Genomic DNA, 18562 nt, shown 5'->3' with positions numbered 1-18562 from the left:
AGATCTAAAATACATTCTCTGAATTTGCTAACAGCTTAGCTTTCAAGTTTACTAACCCAAACTGGTTAGTAAACTGAAGAATTTTTGGAGTAACTGAAGCAACTGCATGTAACTAAGAAATGAGGAAAGGGATCACTGAGATATATGTAATGAGAGGTTATCCACCATGCTTGTGTAGAGGCAATGTATTTTCTGGTTATTTTTAAGTTAGACTTAATACTGATTTTGCTTTTCAATTTGACCTGTTACAAATATATATGAAGAATCTAGTTTGTACAAGGCTCAGAAGGATACGAAGATACTCCCACAAAGTGTCCTGTTAGGAGGCTACCCTAAGGAAGAGAGAAACCCTCCACTCCCATACTCAGAGCAGGAGAGATGGGGTAGGAGCCACAAGTGGGAACAAAGTGTTATGGGGGTTTAAAAGCAGGGTAGGTTAGGACAGGCTGATTCTGCAAAACACGCAGAGTGTACTACTGATTTGGGGAAAATCCCCATGATCAGAGGAGGCCGGAGGAAGTGCTACAATGTTATGATGCCAGTTGAGTGAAAATAAAACTCTTAATATAACAATAATTATTTAATTGTTAAGCTACTTCTAAAGAGTAGGTATTTCACAAATAGGTATATAAAAGATGAATTAATACATCCAAAGCCAGGTAGCTGAGGGCTAATTCCTTGTTATGTAAACTTTTTACTTAGTCAACATATCTGGGCTCTTCCTGTGAGCTAGGCACTATGGGAGATAGAAAAGAGCATAAAATGTGGTCCCTGTTCTTAGTAACTTAAATTCTAGTGGCAATCCAAGATGACAAGTAAAGGCAAGTGTGTGCCATCGCCAGCCTCTGCTCTGCTTTTCAGTCAAGACACCTCCAGCAACTTTGCCTCTGGCAGCTTCTCGGGCTGTCCGTCATCCATGGAGTTCTGAAGAACATAGCCTTTTCTGGAAGAAACTCCTTTCTTCAGTGCTTCAGGCCAGTTTTGAGTCTCAAAGTATGTGGACAGGATATCAAATACTGTGAGAAGGGCAAAAAGAAAACACAGTGACCACACTGAGGAAAAAGAACTGGTAAAGGACAAATGAGGAAAAGGGTGTTCTGGACTATTTCTTTCAACAAGCTTCTCTGCACCACACACGGACCCACTTCTCCACAAGGACCTGAGCCCACACGGAGAGAGATGGGCCTGTGAACAGACAGTGCTGCGACACTGAGAGGGAAATAGTACAATGGGAACACAAAGGAGAGCCCCTGACATGGCCGAGAGGGGGAAGGGAGCAGCCGAGATGCCCCTGGACTGAAGAAGGACAAATAGGAATTCACTGTTCAATGACGGGTTGAATCCAGGGCATTTTAGGCCACAGGACAAATTTCAACCATCTTTAACATAGTTGGGATCTAAGAAGAAAACGAAAAATGCCTCCAAAAGGCCAGAGTACCTGTCACAAAGTGCATGCAATAAAATCTGAGCATACCAGTCCCGGTGGCAGGGCGGGGGTGCCTGCTTCAAGGGCCATTTATACTTCCACACAATGCAAAGAAGTAGCACCAGCACTAACACACGTTAAGTGCGGGCCATGTCAGCAGTACCTTGATTGATGGCCAATATCTCTGAATGATAGTTTTTCCCATTCTGGTGTCTGACCATGTATTCCTGGATTGGCAAGCGGGCTGTCCTGACAGAATGTTCTCGGGCTTTCTGAAATGTCACCTTCTGTGAATCACAGTTAAATATATTTTTTTTTAAATGACAAAGGTAAAAAAAAAAAAGACGAAGGTATTCTCATTGTAATATGCACAACAAATTGTGAGAAACCCATTTACCACCACTCTAATTTCCATCTGTAATCATAATTAAATGGTAAGTGTATTAAAAATCAGTGGCCTATGGCAAGATGGAAGAAACTTCAGATAATGAAGAGTATTTACTTGTTCCACATAAGAAACGGCTTGTGCAGCAAATAATCTCACTTGGGACTCATCTATCCACTAGTTTCCATTTACTACTACTAACAACCAAGAAGGAAATAAGTCAAGAGAGGCATATCTGCAGCCACAATCTGCATCCAGAAGTTGAAGCAGTTTAATCAATCAGAGGAGAACACTCCTGACTCTAACCCAGTAAGACACAATTCTGGATATCTGGAGTTTTCAGCTTAGAGCCATTTGGCACCAGCAAATTAGACACAAGAGAGAGAGGATTCAAGTCAGAAACACCGTGAGCAACAAGACAGCATTAAGGTGTGAGAGCACACAGTCCAATTAAAAGGAAGGTTCTGAAAACTGCAGAAAGGAGTCTTAAGAACTCACCAAACCCCCCCAAAATCTGAGGCCATTAAGATCGGAGTAGAGTAACTAATATCCCTTTAAAGATGTCCCTGAATCGTGAACTGAAGTTCAGATTATATTTGCTATCTTGTAAGTAGCTCTGGAAAGATCATCTACCTACTTATAATTTCAGGATTAAAGACAAAGGTTTAGATTATTGGGATAATTAACATCCTTGGTTTTGGAAGGGGCCTCAATACCCACTCCAAACATCCATCCAATCTTTTGTCTATCCTCTGTGGCCTCCTTCCCAAGTGGGCTGTCCTTAAGTGGACAATCCTTGTGACAGGGAGTTCCATGCATTCTGGGGAGACCTATTACAATTTTGATAGTATAGGTTAAAAGGAAATTCTTGATAGCCAAATTGTGTTCTCCCTGAGCGTTCCACTCATTTGTCCTAGTTCCATCCCCCTGGGGCCACACCAAGCAAGTAAAATGGCTTTTCCATAAGAAAGCGGTTCAGGTTCTCGACAGCAGTGATTGTGCCCCTCTGCACCCTTCCAGTAGTCTCGGTTCTGTCGCCTCTCCCTTGACCACGACTTACGTCTTGAGTCTCTTCAACATTCAGGCCAAATGTTTCTGAATTTGTTCGAGCTTGCTGATATCCTTTCCTACAGGGCTGTAACTGTAACTGACCGGCCACTTCGAGTGAGGTCTAACCAACTGGAGCAGCAGGTCCTAACACTGGACTAGTTGCTTCTCGGACTCACATGAGACACAGTTCCAAGAGAGAACTTCCAAAATGTGTTATGTGATGCAAGTCAGAGAAAAAAAGGTACAGCTGCTCAAAAGACTTCCTTGAAGGATAACACTCCTTTACCTACAAGGTCTATGATTTTATTTATTTACTTTTGGTCTTTTTTTTTTTAAAGTCTATTCTTTTACAATAACTTTGAACTGGAGTACAAGAATTCCAAGTTAGTAGGAGACTTGGATGCTGGGAGGAGCTCACAGTCCAGTTTCTGCTCTCTGAACATTTAAAGATAAAACGATTCCCCTTGAAGAAATGTGCTCAGCATACTTTCTATGAGGAAGTCAAATTCTCCAGTAATAACCAAAAAATTCTATACCTCTGGCAAATCATTATGCCAATTATTTTTCAATTTAAATACTGCCGGAAAGATAAGACAGTGTGTTGAAACTGCACATCTATTGATCATACATTGCTCACTGACCTGCTAGACTTTGCCTCAAAAAAGGGGATGTCACTCTGCTGTGGGAGACTGCATTTGGCTGTTATGTCTTTTTAATGTCTTTTAACCTAAAACAGCCCCCCTAACTATTTTAGTTTTCATACTGTTGGCTTTTTTGAAAGTGAGGTCCAATTGTCTTACAGAATGTCTCGCATTCAGAGTGACAAAATAACAATTTCTCAAATTCTAATATGTATTTCTCATTTAATAGCTGGCATTCTTAGAATTCCACCTCCACCCTCCACCTGTTTTTTAGATTATCACTATTGAGTCATGGAACACTGACTTTTCTAGAATGCATGCAATTCAGTTAAGTATCATCTGTATTAAACGTGTATATATCTCATATGGATATGAAAAAATATATAAAATACACTTATATATATGAAAAAATATATATATATATAATACACCCACAAACAAACACTTGTGTTATCACAGACTGTATCAAGAAGGATACACAAGAAAACAGTGATTGGGGTGCCTGGGTGGCTCAGTCGGTTAAGCGTCTGCCTTCGGCTCAGGTCATGATCTCAGAGTCCTGGAACTGAGTCCTGCATCAGGCTCCCTGGCAGGGAGCCTGCTTCTCCCTCTCCCCAACCCCTGTTCATGCTCTCTCTCTCCCTCTCAAATAAATAAGTAAAATCTTAATATATATATATATATTTTTTTTTTTTAAAGAAAATTAAAAAAAAAAAAGAAAACAGTGGTTGCCTCAAGGTGGGGGGGGCACTGCAGGACAAGGATGGGAGGGAGACTTACTCATTGCTATAGTTCTTTTTATACACTTTAACTATTATATCTGTTTATTGTATAGGCAATATGTTAATTAGCAATATAAACTAAACAATTATCTCAGTATGTATGTAACAGAAACATATTTCAAAACTCCAATTATTCCAATAAAATTTCAACTGAACAAAAGAAATCTGGATAGTCCTATTGACATTGAGATTATGAGATAAGTCTTATGTCAGCAGAAAAGATGGCCTAAGAAGGAGCAAACTCCTTTCTCACAAAGAACAAAATAGCTGGTAAGAATTGTGAGTCAATGCTTCGCTGGTCAAGATCAGAGTTACCCTTGCAGAACCGAAAAGAGGAGAGAAGAGAGGTGTTCAACATGGCTATTTATGTAATTACCAAACACTCCCCATTCTGGTTCCCGATAGGACTGTCACGTCAGGGGATGGCTAACACTGACGATGACAGGGAGCCTCACAAGTGGAAGGGCCAACCTAGGCAGGATGGGGTCCTTCTTCCTATTCTCTGTGTTTTTAGGCCTTTTGTGTAAGATTACGATAGGGCAGCTGCCTCTGAAAGTAAGCCCCGCTTTTCAAAATATAGTTGTTAGGTCTAAAATGTACATTTACCTTCTGGATGCTTTCGTCCACAAGTCCACCAAGGATGTAAACTTTGTTTAGATCAATATCTTCAAGAGCTAATGAAAAAATGAAGGCCATTGAGATCAAATCGGTTTTATAATTTCTAAATCCAAAGAAAGTAAAAGGAAAGAATTATTAATGATAAAAGTAGAAACTTAATGAAATAGAAAACCAAAAGGTAACAGATTTGCTCATTCTCTGAAAAGACAAAAAAAGGTAGTCGATTCAAATCAACGTTAGGATTCAGAAAAGAGACAAAATTAAAATGACAGAGGAATCTGAAATAATCAGAAAAGAATACTAAGATTAACTTGATACCAATCAATTTGAAATTATGTGAAATAGTTGATTTTCTGGAAAAAACAGGTATCTAACATTGATCCAAGAGGCCAAGGAAGGGAGCTGACTGGAGAAATTGGGAAAGATTGCCAGTAGCTCACAAGGCCCAGTCGAGGCTGGAGACCCTACATCTGTACAGCTGTGCACACACAGCAGCACATACCAAAAGCATAGTGATGTATCCACCCTAAGATGTGTGCAATTAATGTTCATTCTTTTTTTTTTTTGGATACACCTTGGGTGGCTTTAACAAGTTCTGACACAAGGAATAATCAAACACAGGCCTAAGAACAAAGTGCTACATGAATCCATGCAGTAAAGTACATACCGTGTTCTGAGTCAGGAGTCAGGTACACAAGGGTATCCAGAGGAAATAAACTAAAGCAGTCTTCCTCTGTTATGTCTAGCTGAAAAATGTAAATAATCCAATGTAGTGTGAACTAGGTTACGACGCAGCCCACACTGCAGCAACTAGTTACCAGGCACCTATTCTCTATTAGGCATGGCCCTGTGTGCATCCACGGGACACATGTCTGACAATCTGTTCTCAGAAAGTGCTCAGCTGAGGAGGGAAGTAGAAAGGACGACACCCAACCCTACAAAATGAGACAGAGAGTAACAAGAGACCCTAACAGATGTACAGGAAGGCTACCCCAGGACAACAGATGAGGGAGTGACAATACCAGTGACAGCCTTCTACCGAAGGGAATGCTGGAACTTGGTTTCTAAAGAGAGGTGAGAATGACTGACACATACAAAAAGGAAGAAGCACTGAAAATGGGGAGAATCACCAAAGAAAGGCATGAAGACGGGAAAGCAAGGGAACTCTGTAGCCCTAAGAGTGGGTCTGCTGGGCTCACAAACAAGAAGCATAAAACACGCAGAGAGAAGAAAAGCTGGAAATGGTTATACTAGAGGATGGACTGTTCAGACGGTTAACAGTGACCACAGCTAACTGTGCAGGGGTTCACAGGGTACCTCTCACGCTCCTGCCTCTGCAGACCTCCCTAGGAAAGTTCACGCCACCAGGCCCAGTTATGCCACACAAACACACGAGACATTTTTCGTGGCACTTCTTAGGAAGTGATCTGGACTGTTGTCTCTGTTATAATCACTACATTCATGAGCCCCTAGGGCAAGAGGTAAAAAGTAACTGAGTATTCCCTAAAACTCATCTCGAATCCACGCTCCTACCATAAGGATTTTCTCTTTCCCTACAACTCATGTTCCCAATTCCTGCACTACTATGAATAAGAAAGGTTTGGCATTTCCCCAAAACATTCCTGGAGTATACAGTCTAGCATACGATACACAAGACACAAAATATAGTCCTAGAGACCGGTAATATTAGCTTGCCAATGCGGTGCAAGGATGAAAGTTTGGAAATGTAAGAACTGATGAGAGGTTTCTAAAGTTTTTTAGATTGCAACAGTGAAAATAATCCACACATTTTTATACCAAAAATGAAACAGTTAAAAAAATTTACTATTACCACACAACCTACTTCTCAAAGGACACTTCAAGTAATATCCACAATGAAGCTTACCAGGTAACTAGAAAATCCATCATTCATCCTTAAACACTCTTCATACAGGGGACTGTCTGTTGTGAATCCAGTGAGGTAGATCCAGAATGGCCTGCTGGCTTTTTTATTTGAACCATACAACCTTCGGATCTGTCCAGCCAGTCTACTTAATTCCTTCAAAGAAATTAGGACAGTTTAGATTGGAAACATGCCCACTCTTTCTAAATTCATTATCAACAAACGGTTACTCATTAAGTTCACTGAATGCTACTCTGGGAAATCTCATGAATTAGAATGGCCCCTTTTATTCCAGGAGCTAGTATGTGTTATGTGTGTTCATGCAGTAAAGTAAAATGCATGCCACACACCTTACAGATCAAAGTTAAGGTAATGATACTAGCCCGGAAATAGTGAGTTAATGGAAAGACTGAGAACTCTCCCTCCTTCTGGACCTGGTGTTATATATCTAATAAGGTATATGGAATTGTGCTTTCAGCTCATTACTAAAATCTTACCATGTGATATTTACTATTCACTTTAAAAAGGTTAGATTACTATACATTTTTTTTTTATACTCATCAGATAAACTTAGCACCTTCTCTCTAACTCTTGGTGATGTACTAGGGTCAGAAATTTTAACTTTCCATCCTGATTCAGAGATAAAACCCTAAGGAAAGGTAGTTTCACAGTCTGGCCTGAGGAGAGAAAAAACACTTTGGGTTTGATTTAATCTGACATCTCAATTAATATAAACAGTAGAAAATTCTTCATTGACCTTTTCAGAAGGCTGGGGTTCCATGTCAGAACCCCAGATCTTCAGTCTTAGAACTGATTCCTCTGAAAAACACGCAAACAGGAGCACATATAATAGAGATGTTGGCAAACAAAAATCCATTTTGTGATGTAAGGCCTAAAACGAAGGCCCACTACCGTGTGTTGCCTACACATCTGGTAAAACCAGGTGGTCCCTGAAAAACCCAGCTGCAAGTTCTTCTCCCAATTCTGCTCCCTTGGATAAGGTCCCCTAGCTAAACAATCCTTTCTATCAAAGGTCCAAACATAGTTCCTACTTATCCCCAAGTACCGGGTTTCAATTCCCTGCTAGCCCACAGAGTTATTCCCAGCAAATCAATCACATCTTCCTGCAGGAACCAAGGCGATACTCCACCCTCATGACACTACAAACCCTTCCTTCCACAGCCCCTGGTTGTTCATTCTGTTCCCGAGTGGAACCCCACATGGCCCTGCCTAGCATGCAGTGTCATCCCCCCTGTGCTGAGTACAAGTGACTAATAAACCGCTATCACTCTTACCTGTCCAATGTCAAGTGTGTATTCTTCAGCCATCCCTAGAACCCTAGGGTGGAATCCCTCCTTCACAATAGGGTGAATGGAAAATGATTAAAACACGTAGGTTGCAGGAAAGTGTCCCACCAGGTCATCTCCTCCCCACATGCAACCAGGCAAGTATTCCTTTTCCCAGCAGAAAGCCAGATTTCATCTCTGGAGGACTGAACATGAAAAGACCCCATCTAGACTGTGGACACCATATACACAGAGGCAATGGTGTGGGGCTCAAAAGAGAAGATAAGATAAAACTTTGCAAACTAAACCAGAGGATATCTAGTCTCTTCCTGATTCTTAACAACAGCCATCTTGGAACAGAGTAGCCATGTGTAAAAAAACAAACTCTTTTTGCTGGTTTGCTATGGAATTACAGAGGCTGGAACTGGTCATACTCTTTGTCAAAGCTGCTCTCTTCTGGACCTCACTCATGTGAGCAGGAATTTGGAGCTTAATGGATATCCTACCTTCTTAGACATGTGGTGGGTCATACTCAGATCAATACAGAGTCTTGGTCCTGAGTGTTTGGCTTCCAAAAGTCTCTCCTTGGTTAAGGATCGCAGAAAACGTTTGCTGTGCTGGGGGCAGATGCCTAGAATAGAAATATCAGAAAGAAATAAAAGTGGGGCAGGGTGCCTGGTGGCGCAGTTGGTTAAGCGACTGCCTTCGGCTCGGGTCATGATCCTGGAGTCTCGGGATCAAATCCCACATCAGGCTCCCTGCTTGGCAGGGAATCAGCTTCTCCCTCTGATCCTCCCCCTTCTCATGCTCTCGCTCTCTCTCTCTCATTCTCGCTCTCTCTCAAATAAAGAAAATCTTCAAAAAAAAAAAAAAGAAATAAAAGTGGGAAAACCGAGGAATATATTCAGTAAGAAACAAATCTTCCCACCAAGTGAGTACTTTTTGTATATAAAGAGAAGCTTGAAACTCATGCAAAGTATTCATTTGGGGACAGCAGAGTGGTATGGAGTGTGGGCTCTGGAGCATGCTGCTGGGTCTAAATCAGAGTTCAGCCCATTCAATTATTACTACATAATCTTGGGTATGTTATTCAATTTCTGAGCCTCAGTTTCTTTACCTACAAAATGGGGATAATAAAAGCACCTATCCCTTAGGGTAATGCATGTAAAATTCTTAGTAATGAACCTAGCACGTAACACTGAATAAATGTTAGCTGCTAACTTTATCATTCCTTCTACTTCTGGGCTTATAAACACATATGTGCACTAGATAATGTGAAAGGCAGCCTTAAATTTTGCTTTCATTGATACTTTGATTTCCAACAACAGATTCTACCTCCAAGATGTTTGTTTTTACTTAAAACCACAATTCCTACTCTCCTAGGAACATGCAAATACCAGCCTGTAAGATATAAATGATTATGCCAGCAATCTGATTTATTGTTACCTGAATTTTCTACACGATTGGCCTTTCTTCTTTCTTTCTCTTGCTTTCTTTTGCTCTTCTTTGCTGCAACTATCTTTTCCCAGTGTCTCTGTTTTCTTTGGACATTCTTCTTATGTTGTCCAGAAAACAAAATTGAGAACTTCGTAAGCACCAAAATGGAAAATGAATATTCGAAAGTTATTTATTTTTTTAAATCAGATTTAAAGTTAGGAGAGAAACAGGCTATTAGTGTCAAATAAAGAAAAAAAAAGACTGGATTATGTTCAGAGAAAGCGGAGACCCAAGAAAGAGATGTGATGTGCCCAAAGTAAATGTATCAGGGACAGGGCCTAAAGCAGAGTTTAGAGTTCTTGACCCTTCCGAGGTATATCAAAAATTCCTCTTGAACTTGATTTACTCTTCTTAGGACTCAAGTGGAACTGAAACCTTAAACCAGTTAGTGGGAAATTCATCCAATTTTGGAACATACCAAACTCATTCCTAGTCTTTTTGTTACTAGGACCTACCCTTATACAAGGAGTCTCTGGGACAAAGCATGATCCCAGAGCCCACAGCCAGGCTACACTTACTGAACACCACACTGTACCGCCTGTGGGCAGCATTTCTCCCTCCCGATGCTCGCATTCCACATCGATCTGTAGAAGCCGGAAGCTTTCAGAGATGCTATCTTCGCCTGTGTCCTCTAGGATGACTTCTTGCTCCTGCAGCACGTGTGAGTCTGTTTTCTGAGCACTCCCTTCCAACTTCCAGTCCATGTGCTTTGTCTTCTGTCCCTTTCACCCAGGTTAGAGAAAGGCACAATGATGGGAGACATTACATTACTTCTCTTACAGAGGTATTTCCCTATGTCCAAATGTCAATAGTGTTACTGTGTTGCTGAATAAGTCTGGAAGGTATTTACACAGATTTACTGAATGGAGAAAAGTATCGGTGTCTTCCAGAGAAATGGGTCAGGAAGCTAAATCCACTTCTTGGACAAACACACTTCCTGGCAACTCCAAGCACTCACCAATTATTCACTGCTGCAGTGACCCAGGTAATTAAGTCATTTATTCTGCTCTTCAAAATGTATGCAGTGGGGCACTTGGGTGGCTTAGTCATTAAGCGTCTGCCTTCAGTTCAGGTCATCAAAACCCACATTGGCTCCCTGTTCTGCAGGAAGCCTGCTTCTCCCTCTCCCACTTCCCCTGCTTGTGTTCCCTCTCTTGCTGTGTCTCTGTCAAATAAATAAAATCTTTAAAAAAAATTTTTTTTAAATGCATTCAGTATTGAGGGTGGGGCAGAAATGACAAAAGTCATCTCCTCCATTATGTTTCCGTTTCTATTAAAAACTATTCCTCTAGCAAACATTTACTGAGCACGTACTATATGCAGTCCAATACTAGAAATATCCTAGAATAAGAGCTAGCCAAAAACTATGGTGAAGAGTTACCCAAAATCAACCAAGAATTCTTCCAGGTTGCTGGTGATGTTTCACAATTTGTTTTTCCAAACGATGTATTCCCTCTCCCAACTCAGTTAAGTATCCCTGCAGCTGAAAGCCACAGTCACCTTGAGAATATTAATATCCATCAGAAGTGCTGAAGTGGGAAAATATGGAGAACCACTGCTATGGCACACTTAAGCAATGCCATAATTTCAAAGTGCTGTTCAAAATCCCTGGAAAAGTTGTGAGTATAAAATGCTCTAGTCTATAGCTAAGTGTCACAAAGAACATTCTGTCCTTTGCTTCTGGCTGCTCCTGAGTCCAGTGTGCTACCACCATCTTTGGAAAACTCTATCTTTGCAAAAGGAAATCTGTGTAGTACAATCCATGCATATAAAAAAAAGACCTAGTTATAATGCAAAGTAATGATCCTCACTCCAACCCCTCCCACCTCTAGTGGCAACCTGTTAACCAGATGTTTTTAGTTCATTTGGTAATTGACTCCTTAACCTGAAATCATATACTTTCTGTTACTGCTTGAATCATCAACTTTGAATTTTATCAACTCCCTATGAAACACTAGAATTCAAATCACCTCTTATTTTTTATTTTTCTGTTAGTTACACTGACCTTTAAAATGTTTTTGAGGTATAATTTACATACAGTAAAATGCAAAGATTTTCAGGGTATAACTCAGTAATGTGTGTGTGTGTGGGGGGGGGAATATACTAGTTTGATGAATTTTTGACAAAAGCTTAGGGCCTGTCTTACTCACACCCTCATCAAAATATGGAACATTTCCATCACTCTAGAAAGTTCCTTGCCTTCTGCACTTTCCAAGTCAAACTCCATCCCATTCCCGCAACTAGCCAAAAGCAACCGTTGTTTGTTTTTATAACCATAGATTTAACTGTGCCTGTTATAAAACATACAAATGGATTCAACCAGTGATGTTGACATTTTCCCCCTCAACATGTTTTGAGATTCATACATGTTGCTTCATATATTAGTAAGTTTATTCCTTTTAATTACTGAGCAGAAGTCCACTGTATGACTGTATCACAATTTGTTTATTCTCCTGTTGATGGACATTGGAGATTTTTCCAATTTGGGAACTACTATGAATAAAGCTGCTATGAACATTCTCTTACAAGTGTTTTTGTGGATATATGTTCTCATATCTGTTGGCTAAGTAAGTAGAGTTGATGGGGCACAGGATAGTTGCCTATTTAACTCATAAAAGACTGCCATCAGTTTTCCAAGGTAACTGCACCATTTCACAGTGCTGTCAGCAACGAAGGAGACTTCCAGATGCTCTGCACATCACCAACATTTGCTGTTGTTAGAGTTCTTAATCTGTGCCATTCTTGTGCAGTAGAATCTAGTTGTGTTTCAATTTGCATTATTTTGATAATGATACTGAGCACTTTTTCAGGCAATTTATTGGTCATTCATAATATATCTTTGTTAAGATTTCTGACCAAGTCTTTTGCTCATTTTTAAGTTATCTTTTTATTAATGAGCTGTAGAAGTTTAACATATTTCTAGATACAAGTCCTTTATCAGACATGTGTATTGAGAATATTTTCTCCCAGTCTGTGGTCTATTTATTTTCTTCCTTTTTTCTGTCTATTTATTTTCTTAACATTGCTTTTTGTTGAGCAGAAATTTTAAATTTTAATCAAGTCTAAGTTATCATTCTCTTCTTTTATAGTTAATGCTTTCGGTGTCCTCTAAGAAATCTTTGCCTACCCTAAAAGCACAGAGAGACTCTATGTTCCTTTCTAGAACCTTTATAATTTTGGCTTTTACATTTAGGCCTATAATCCACCTTAAATTCATTTCTCTCAAGGGTAACAGTCTTGTCCTGCCTATCATCCAATGCTTGAAAACAGTTTCTTCATATAATCTGTCCAACTCTACAGCTTTTTTTAATCCTAGGAAGGTAAATCCAATACCTACCTCTGTCATGACAACTATTAGAAGACATCTTTACTATGTTTAAGAATATCTTTAAACTACTACTTCTTGTTCAACAATCTCAAGGTTAGGCTCTGAACATAAACACCCTTATCTTTCCCTCTATCTCTCTTCTTCCTTCAATGTTTCCATTTCGGCAAGCTGAAGCTTTAATTTAAATGTTCAAGACAGAGTCTACCTTGTGTCATCAAAACTAATCCTTTTGGGCTTTGTCTATCCCCTTGGTTGTTTCTAAAATTTGTAAACCAATAAACTGCATTTATATTAACTGTATAAATATTACCCACTGCAGAGCCAAGCAGTATCCGAGGATTATATTGTGGTTTTTGATATTTATCTTATTTGAGAGAGAGAGAGCATGTGCACACACATGTGCACAGGGGGAAAGGCAGAGGGACAGTGAGAAGGAGAGATTCTTCAATGACCAAGGAACTTGGCCTCAGGACCTTGAGATCATGACCTGAGCTGAAACCAAGAATTGGACACTTAATCGATAGCCACCCAGGCGCCTGGTTCTCTAATGTTTACCGATGTTCATAGCAAACATTTTTAGTGTTGAGCTCATCCTGTTTTCTTGTACTCCATCAAATGTTCAAAATCAGGCCAAATTTTAGTTTTGTTTTTCATTTAGACATAACAGGCTATTGTAGTAGAAACAACAGTCTTAGGATTTAGCCTTCTCAGCTTCCTACCTCTAAGTAGTAGGATAATAGCCTAAATTATTAACTCTTTGTCACAGATTCTACTAGATGGGATATTACTACATCCCAGGACTGTTGCAAGAACTAGACATATGTCATTTACCTGACATGGAAAAACTGCTCATGAAATACAGATTGTTCAAACCCCTCCAGTGTTATTTTTTTAGTTTTTCTAAAAAGGTAAGCTGCTGAGCAGTTTTGAGTATTTATCACACATCATGTGAACAACATATGACCCCCAGATATATTCCTGAAGATAGTCAAGTAAACTTCATTCTAGATTTTCAAAGTTACAGATTAGAAATTGTGTTCATTTTCTTATATAAGCTAAAGTTTACTTTTGCTCAGAAATGCTTTAATACTCAGTACAAATTTTAATGTATTTATTTATACCATTGACTGTATCACTATGAACTTATGGCATACATGAAATTTAGCAGTGTGTATTATTTCTAGAGAAATGAGGAAAATACAAAGTTATTCTTAGACATTTCAGAAGTGCTGTGCTATTCACATATGAACAGTGATGTTGACTATAAATACTTTTTTTTAAAAGAAAAGACAGTGAGACCTGTTATGACCACTCCTTTAGGTGACTGATCAAATCTTACTGTGCCAACCATCAGTCATCTGCATTTTTCTACACTTAGGCATTCAAAAAAAGAACAAATGAAAACTTTAAGATTAACTGGCCCAATACCTAACAGCCTCATTTTGTTAGGGTAAGAAAACACACCAATTTGTTAAATGAATGCCAGTTTGTTAACAGGCACGTGCTTTCCCTCCGCTGAACTTGGTAGCATTTTTGTATTCTGTCTGTCCATTCATTCAGTCAATAAATATTCATTGAGCTCCTCCTCTTTGTCAGACCCTTTTGGGGAATGACTGGGAGGTCTCATTGGAGAAGTTTGGCTTGGAAGAAGAGAGCTAGGGTTGGAGTAGCTGGAGGGGCTGCAGAGTTTTCCATTGTTGTTTAGAAAACTAAACTTCTAGTTTAGAAAACTAGAAGGTCTGTGCTCATGTCTTCTCTCCCACCAAACTGAATTCCTTTGCAGGAGGGACTGTGAACACTGTGAACACGGTGAACACTGTAATAGCTCACAATACAGAACCTTGCAAATAGGAGTGTTTGAATAAATGTTTGTTGAACTAAACTGAATTTTACCACTACCACCCCCATTCCCTTCTTCCTAGTCCCCTCCCTGTATCTCCTCTCTCCAAGTTCCTATAGTCCCTGAGGATGTTTTTTAGAAACTCAGGGTACAGCAATATTGAAAATCAAGTAAAGGCAATTCCAACCACTACCAGAGGAGTCTACAATATAGCAGTTTGGGCAGGGACCACACCTTTTTCATCTCTGAATTGTTAGTGGCCAGCACAAGGGCTGGCATGAAACGGAAGCTCAGTAAATATTGAATAGCAGCTTGCCATCTATTGATTCTCAGAAAGCAACCATGAAATGAGGCATCACAGAGGAACAAATGTTTTTAATCTGTGTGAGACATTATCTATGGCCAGATTTAGCATTTCTTCATTAAAAAGTGTTTTCTGGGCGCTCCTTGATGGCTCTAGGTTAAGCATCCAACTCTTGATTTCAGCTTAGTTCATGATCTTAGGGTCCTGGGACTGAGCCCTGGATTCTCTCCCTCTGCCCATTCCCCCCTGCTTGCATGTGTGTACTCTCTCTCTCAAACACATAAATAAATCTTAAAGAAAAAATAATGTTTTCTGAGCCTCTGTTACAGGCCCAGTACTGAGTACTAGGGTTACTCAATTAATTACTAATCATATACATACAGTTACTAAGCACCCCATATAATAGTACATGCTGAGGATTGGAGACTGATGTCCACCCTGCCATCACAGGTCTTCAATGGTCGGACTCAGCCTTGCATGACAGCTGGTCTGCCCGTTTTCCCACTACATCATAAGCCCTTCCAGGGAAGAGAGGAAAAAGAATTCAGGTGCACAACCCCAGTACCTAGTACTGAGCCCTGCAGAATAAAAGCATCTTAAATGTTTGATAATTATGTTACCCTTCTGCTCAGAACTATGCAGTATTCTCCATTTCACTTACAGCACATAACTGAAATCCTTACAGTGCTATACTGATCATTAAGCTCTACCTCCTTCATCAAGTGTCCTCTGCACTTTCTGGTTTACTAGCTGCTCCTAACATACCAAGGATATTCCCACTTCGGGGTCTTTGCCCTTGCTGTCATTTCTACTTCCAATGCTCTTTCCCCAAATAATTATATAACTACCGGTCTCATTCTATTCTGATTTTCATTATCTAACATGGCACATGTTTACTTTTTATCTGCAATTCCCCATTCCTATATTCCTATATCCCACCTGGTTAAACGCCCTGTTCTGTCTGCTTTGTACACTACCCTAAATGCCTAGAAAAGGGCTTGGTACTTAACAGAGGCTCAATAAATACTTCCTAACCTAATCAATTCTCCACCCCTCCCCGCCCCCACTTCTGAGTTGACAGGGGCCTCAGATGTTTTCTAACCTAAGTCCCACCTGATGAGCGTATCCCTGGGCGCTAAGTGATGGGCCTGTCTCTTGCACGCTTCTCTCGTTTTCTAAAACTTAGCCCAGCGAAGCCAGCTCCAGTCCTCTCGCACCTTCAGCACTAGAACACCCAGACCCCCAGGCCCGAGGGTACCCCTCCTGTGAGCCCCGCCTGGCCCACAGGCTGCTAGTGTGAGGGGAGACAGCAAGGCAAAGCACCAAGAAGGCGGAGGACGCGAGGCGACAAGACGGTTGAGGGCCGTTTCCCGGCGTCTGCCCCGCCCACGAACGAAGCGACAGTCCCAAGCCAGACCCCTCCAGTCCCAGGCCGGCCCCCCAACGAGCCCCGAGCGTACCTGAACCCCTCAACTCACACAGACTCGGCGGCGCACAACAAGCCGCGCCTCCGGCACAACTTCCGGTTCCTGCCCCCTTTCCGAATGGCATTCTGGGAGTTGTAGTTCTTAGCCTGGCATGCAGGCGAGCAGGGGCCATTGGAAGGCTTTGCCTTCCACGCCACCCACGCTGGTACTAGCGAATTGCGTACCGCCCAGGTATTGCCTCGCCTGTCTGAGCCTGTTTTCCTTGCTGTCAGATGGGGGTTACAATCGCAGCCGCTCGCCGACCTCACAGGGCTGTGGCAGGTAACAGGGGGCTTTGATGGCTGTCAAGGGCTGGACGTTGTGAAACTGCACCAGTCTCGAACCACCCCTCATCTCACGGGCTGGGCGCTTTGCCCTCCCCTGGGCTCCCCTGTAAGCAGCAGAGCCCACGAGCCGGCATAGCCTTCCCTGAGCACATAGCTGCCCTCACCACTACCTGGCTGGCAGACAACAGGGATATTCGGGCTTAGACCTTTAATGAATGAGTCTAACCTCCGACCATTTTCCTTTATCCAACTCACCTTACAGATCCACGGAGAAAGCGAGGCTCAAAGACCTGAGGAGACTTGTCCAAGCTTTGGCCTGATAAAAACTATCAGCCACTCTTCACTCTTCCCTTTATTCCTGCAATCCTAGGGGTCTCACACTTTCAGAGAGACCCTAGCATGAATGAACCGGAAATATCTCCCGCCCAAGAAACCGTAGCCCAGCTGGATCTCTCTTTGACCCCACACCGTTTCCCTCTCTGGACTCTCTTTGAACAGCTCCTGCAGCACCCCCACCCTGCCCTAATCCTTCAGTCCCATTCTATATCCGCTACTGGAGCAATTTTTAAATGCTAAAAGTAAACATTCTTTATCTCTCAGAGGGCTTTTCCTAAAACCCAGCACCAACTTCTCTTCTCAGCTCAGAAGCTGGTCCTGGCTTCCCAGTCAGCAGGGTTTGCAAAGTGGCTCAAACCATCTTCAGTGGCTCCCACCACACCTCCCAGTCCCTGCACTTTGCACTCAAACTGGGTACCTTTCCTCTCTCCCAGCCACCGCTCTTGTGTCTCTTCACCTTTGAATGAACTCATGGCCAACACCCCAGAAAAGTCCTGAGACCTGGTCTCACTGCTCCTTCCACCCCCTCCTACCCTGCACTCCTATTCCCCAACTCCCACAATGCAGCGGACATCCGTTTGCCAGATGATTATGTGTCTCCCCTATTCCAAACCCTAGTGGCGTCCCATTGCACTTGGATATAAAGTCTAACCTTCCCAAGGCCTTCCTGGCCTGGCTCCTGGCTGCCCCACCAACCTCAGCTATCACTCTGCCTCTGGCTTGCTGTGTTCCAGTTACACCTGTCTTCTTGAATTGCTTCAAATATACCAAAGACCTTTGCAGATACTTTTCCCTTTCCTCTCACTTTTTCCATGACTGGCTCCTTCTTATCCTTAAGGCTTCAGCTTAAACCTTTGCTCTTCAGAGAGGCCTTTACTGATCACCCAGGTAAGATTAGCTCATCCCATCCCCATCTTGGCACTCTTCATTTCTTTCTATCACCTGTCAGTCAGTAATCTTTTTTCTGTGTCTTTCCTACTAATTTTAAGTTCCTGAGGAAACATCTGTCATGTTGATGATTTGATTCAGCAAACAGAATCGTGTTTACATGATACAGAATCAGCAAACAAGTGATTTTTTTCTCCTTTCTTAACACATCCAAAACTTACCTTCCTATCTACCAAATCTGGGACGGGATGCTCAGTAGCTACTCAGTAAATACTTCTTGACATAGTTCTAATTAATGCTGCCTCCTACAGTATTAGGATCCTTCCATGATCACTACTCTGTCCCCCACTCCAAAATGAGTTCTCTCCTTTGAGTTCTCAGACCACCTTATCTGTCCTCTTTGGCCACCCTGAGCAGACAATGCCTTATACTGTAGGTCTATCTCTACGTGTCATCTTATCTCTTAGACCGGGAGCTCTTGAAGACAGGATTCTTACCCAATTATCTACACCCAGAATACTGCACCAGGCATCACCTGTGATGGGT

General features: G+C 41.5%; 1 protein-coding gene across 6 annotated transcripts; it reads right to left on the bottom strand.

The window, feature by feature from the left end:
- Positions 1-563: 563 nt before the first annotated feature.
- On the bottom strand, positions 564-16575 carry TRMT10B (tRNA methyltransferase 10B). 6 transcript variants are annotated; one of them, XM_080819748.1, is made up of 9 exons: positions 16500-16575; positions 10086-10289; positions 9517-9625; positions 8577-8701; positions 6788-6940; positions 5570-5648; positions 4891-4958; positions 1590-1713; positions 564-1016 (listed from the first exon to the last, which is right to left on the bottom strand). In XM_080819748.1, exons 2-9 carry the CDS (start codon positions 10269-10271, stop codon positions 862-864), a joined length of 999 nt encoding a protein of 332 aa, XP_080675874.1. In that variant the 5' UTR covers positions 10272-10289; positions 16500-16575; the 3' UTR covers positions 564-861. The 6 variants fall into 6 exon arrangements, with proteins under 6 accessions (XP_080675874.1, XP_080675873.1, XP_080675876.1 ...); XM_080819747.1 differs by having other exon boundaries at positions 9517-9655; positions 16500-16556; XM_080819750.1 differs by having other exon boundaries at positions 9517-9622; positions 16500-16556.
- Positions 16576-18562: the final 1987 nt, after the last annotated feature.

Source organism: Martes martes (genome assembly GCF_963455335.1).
Source record: "Martes martes genome assembly, chromosome: 12".
In the NCBI taxonomy this organism is placed as follows: Eukaryota; Metazoa; Chordata; class Mammalia; order Carnivora; family Mustelidae; genus Martes; species Martes martes.
This window is presented reverse-complemented; position numbering and strand designations above follow the sequence as displayed.

What these genes read in the sequence shown, in the direction of transcription:
- TRMT10B (XM_080819747.1), bottom strand. Translation starts at nt 10,271, where the DNA reads ATGGACTGGAAGTTGGAAGGGAGTGCTCAGAAAACAGACTCACACGTG. An exon ending in CCCACCACATGTCTAAGAAG is followed by an intron (nt 6,941 to 8,576) that starts GTAGGATATCCA and finishes ATTTCTTTGAAG; the next exon opens with GAATTAAGTAGACTGGCTGG. An exon ending in ATGGATTTTCTAGTTACCTG is followed by an intron (nt 5,649 to 6,787) that starts GTAAGCTTCATT and finishes TACATTTTTCAG; the next exon opens with CTAGACATAACAGAGGAAGA.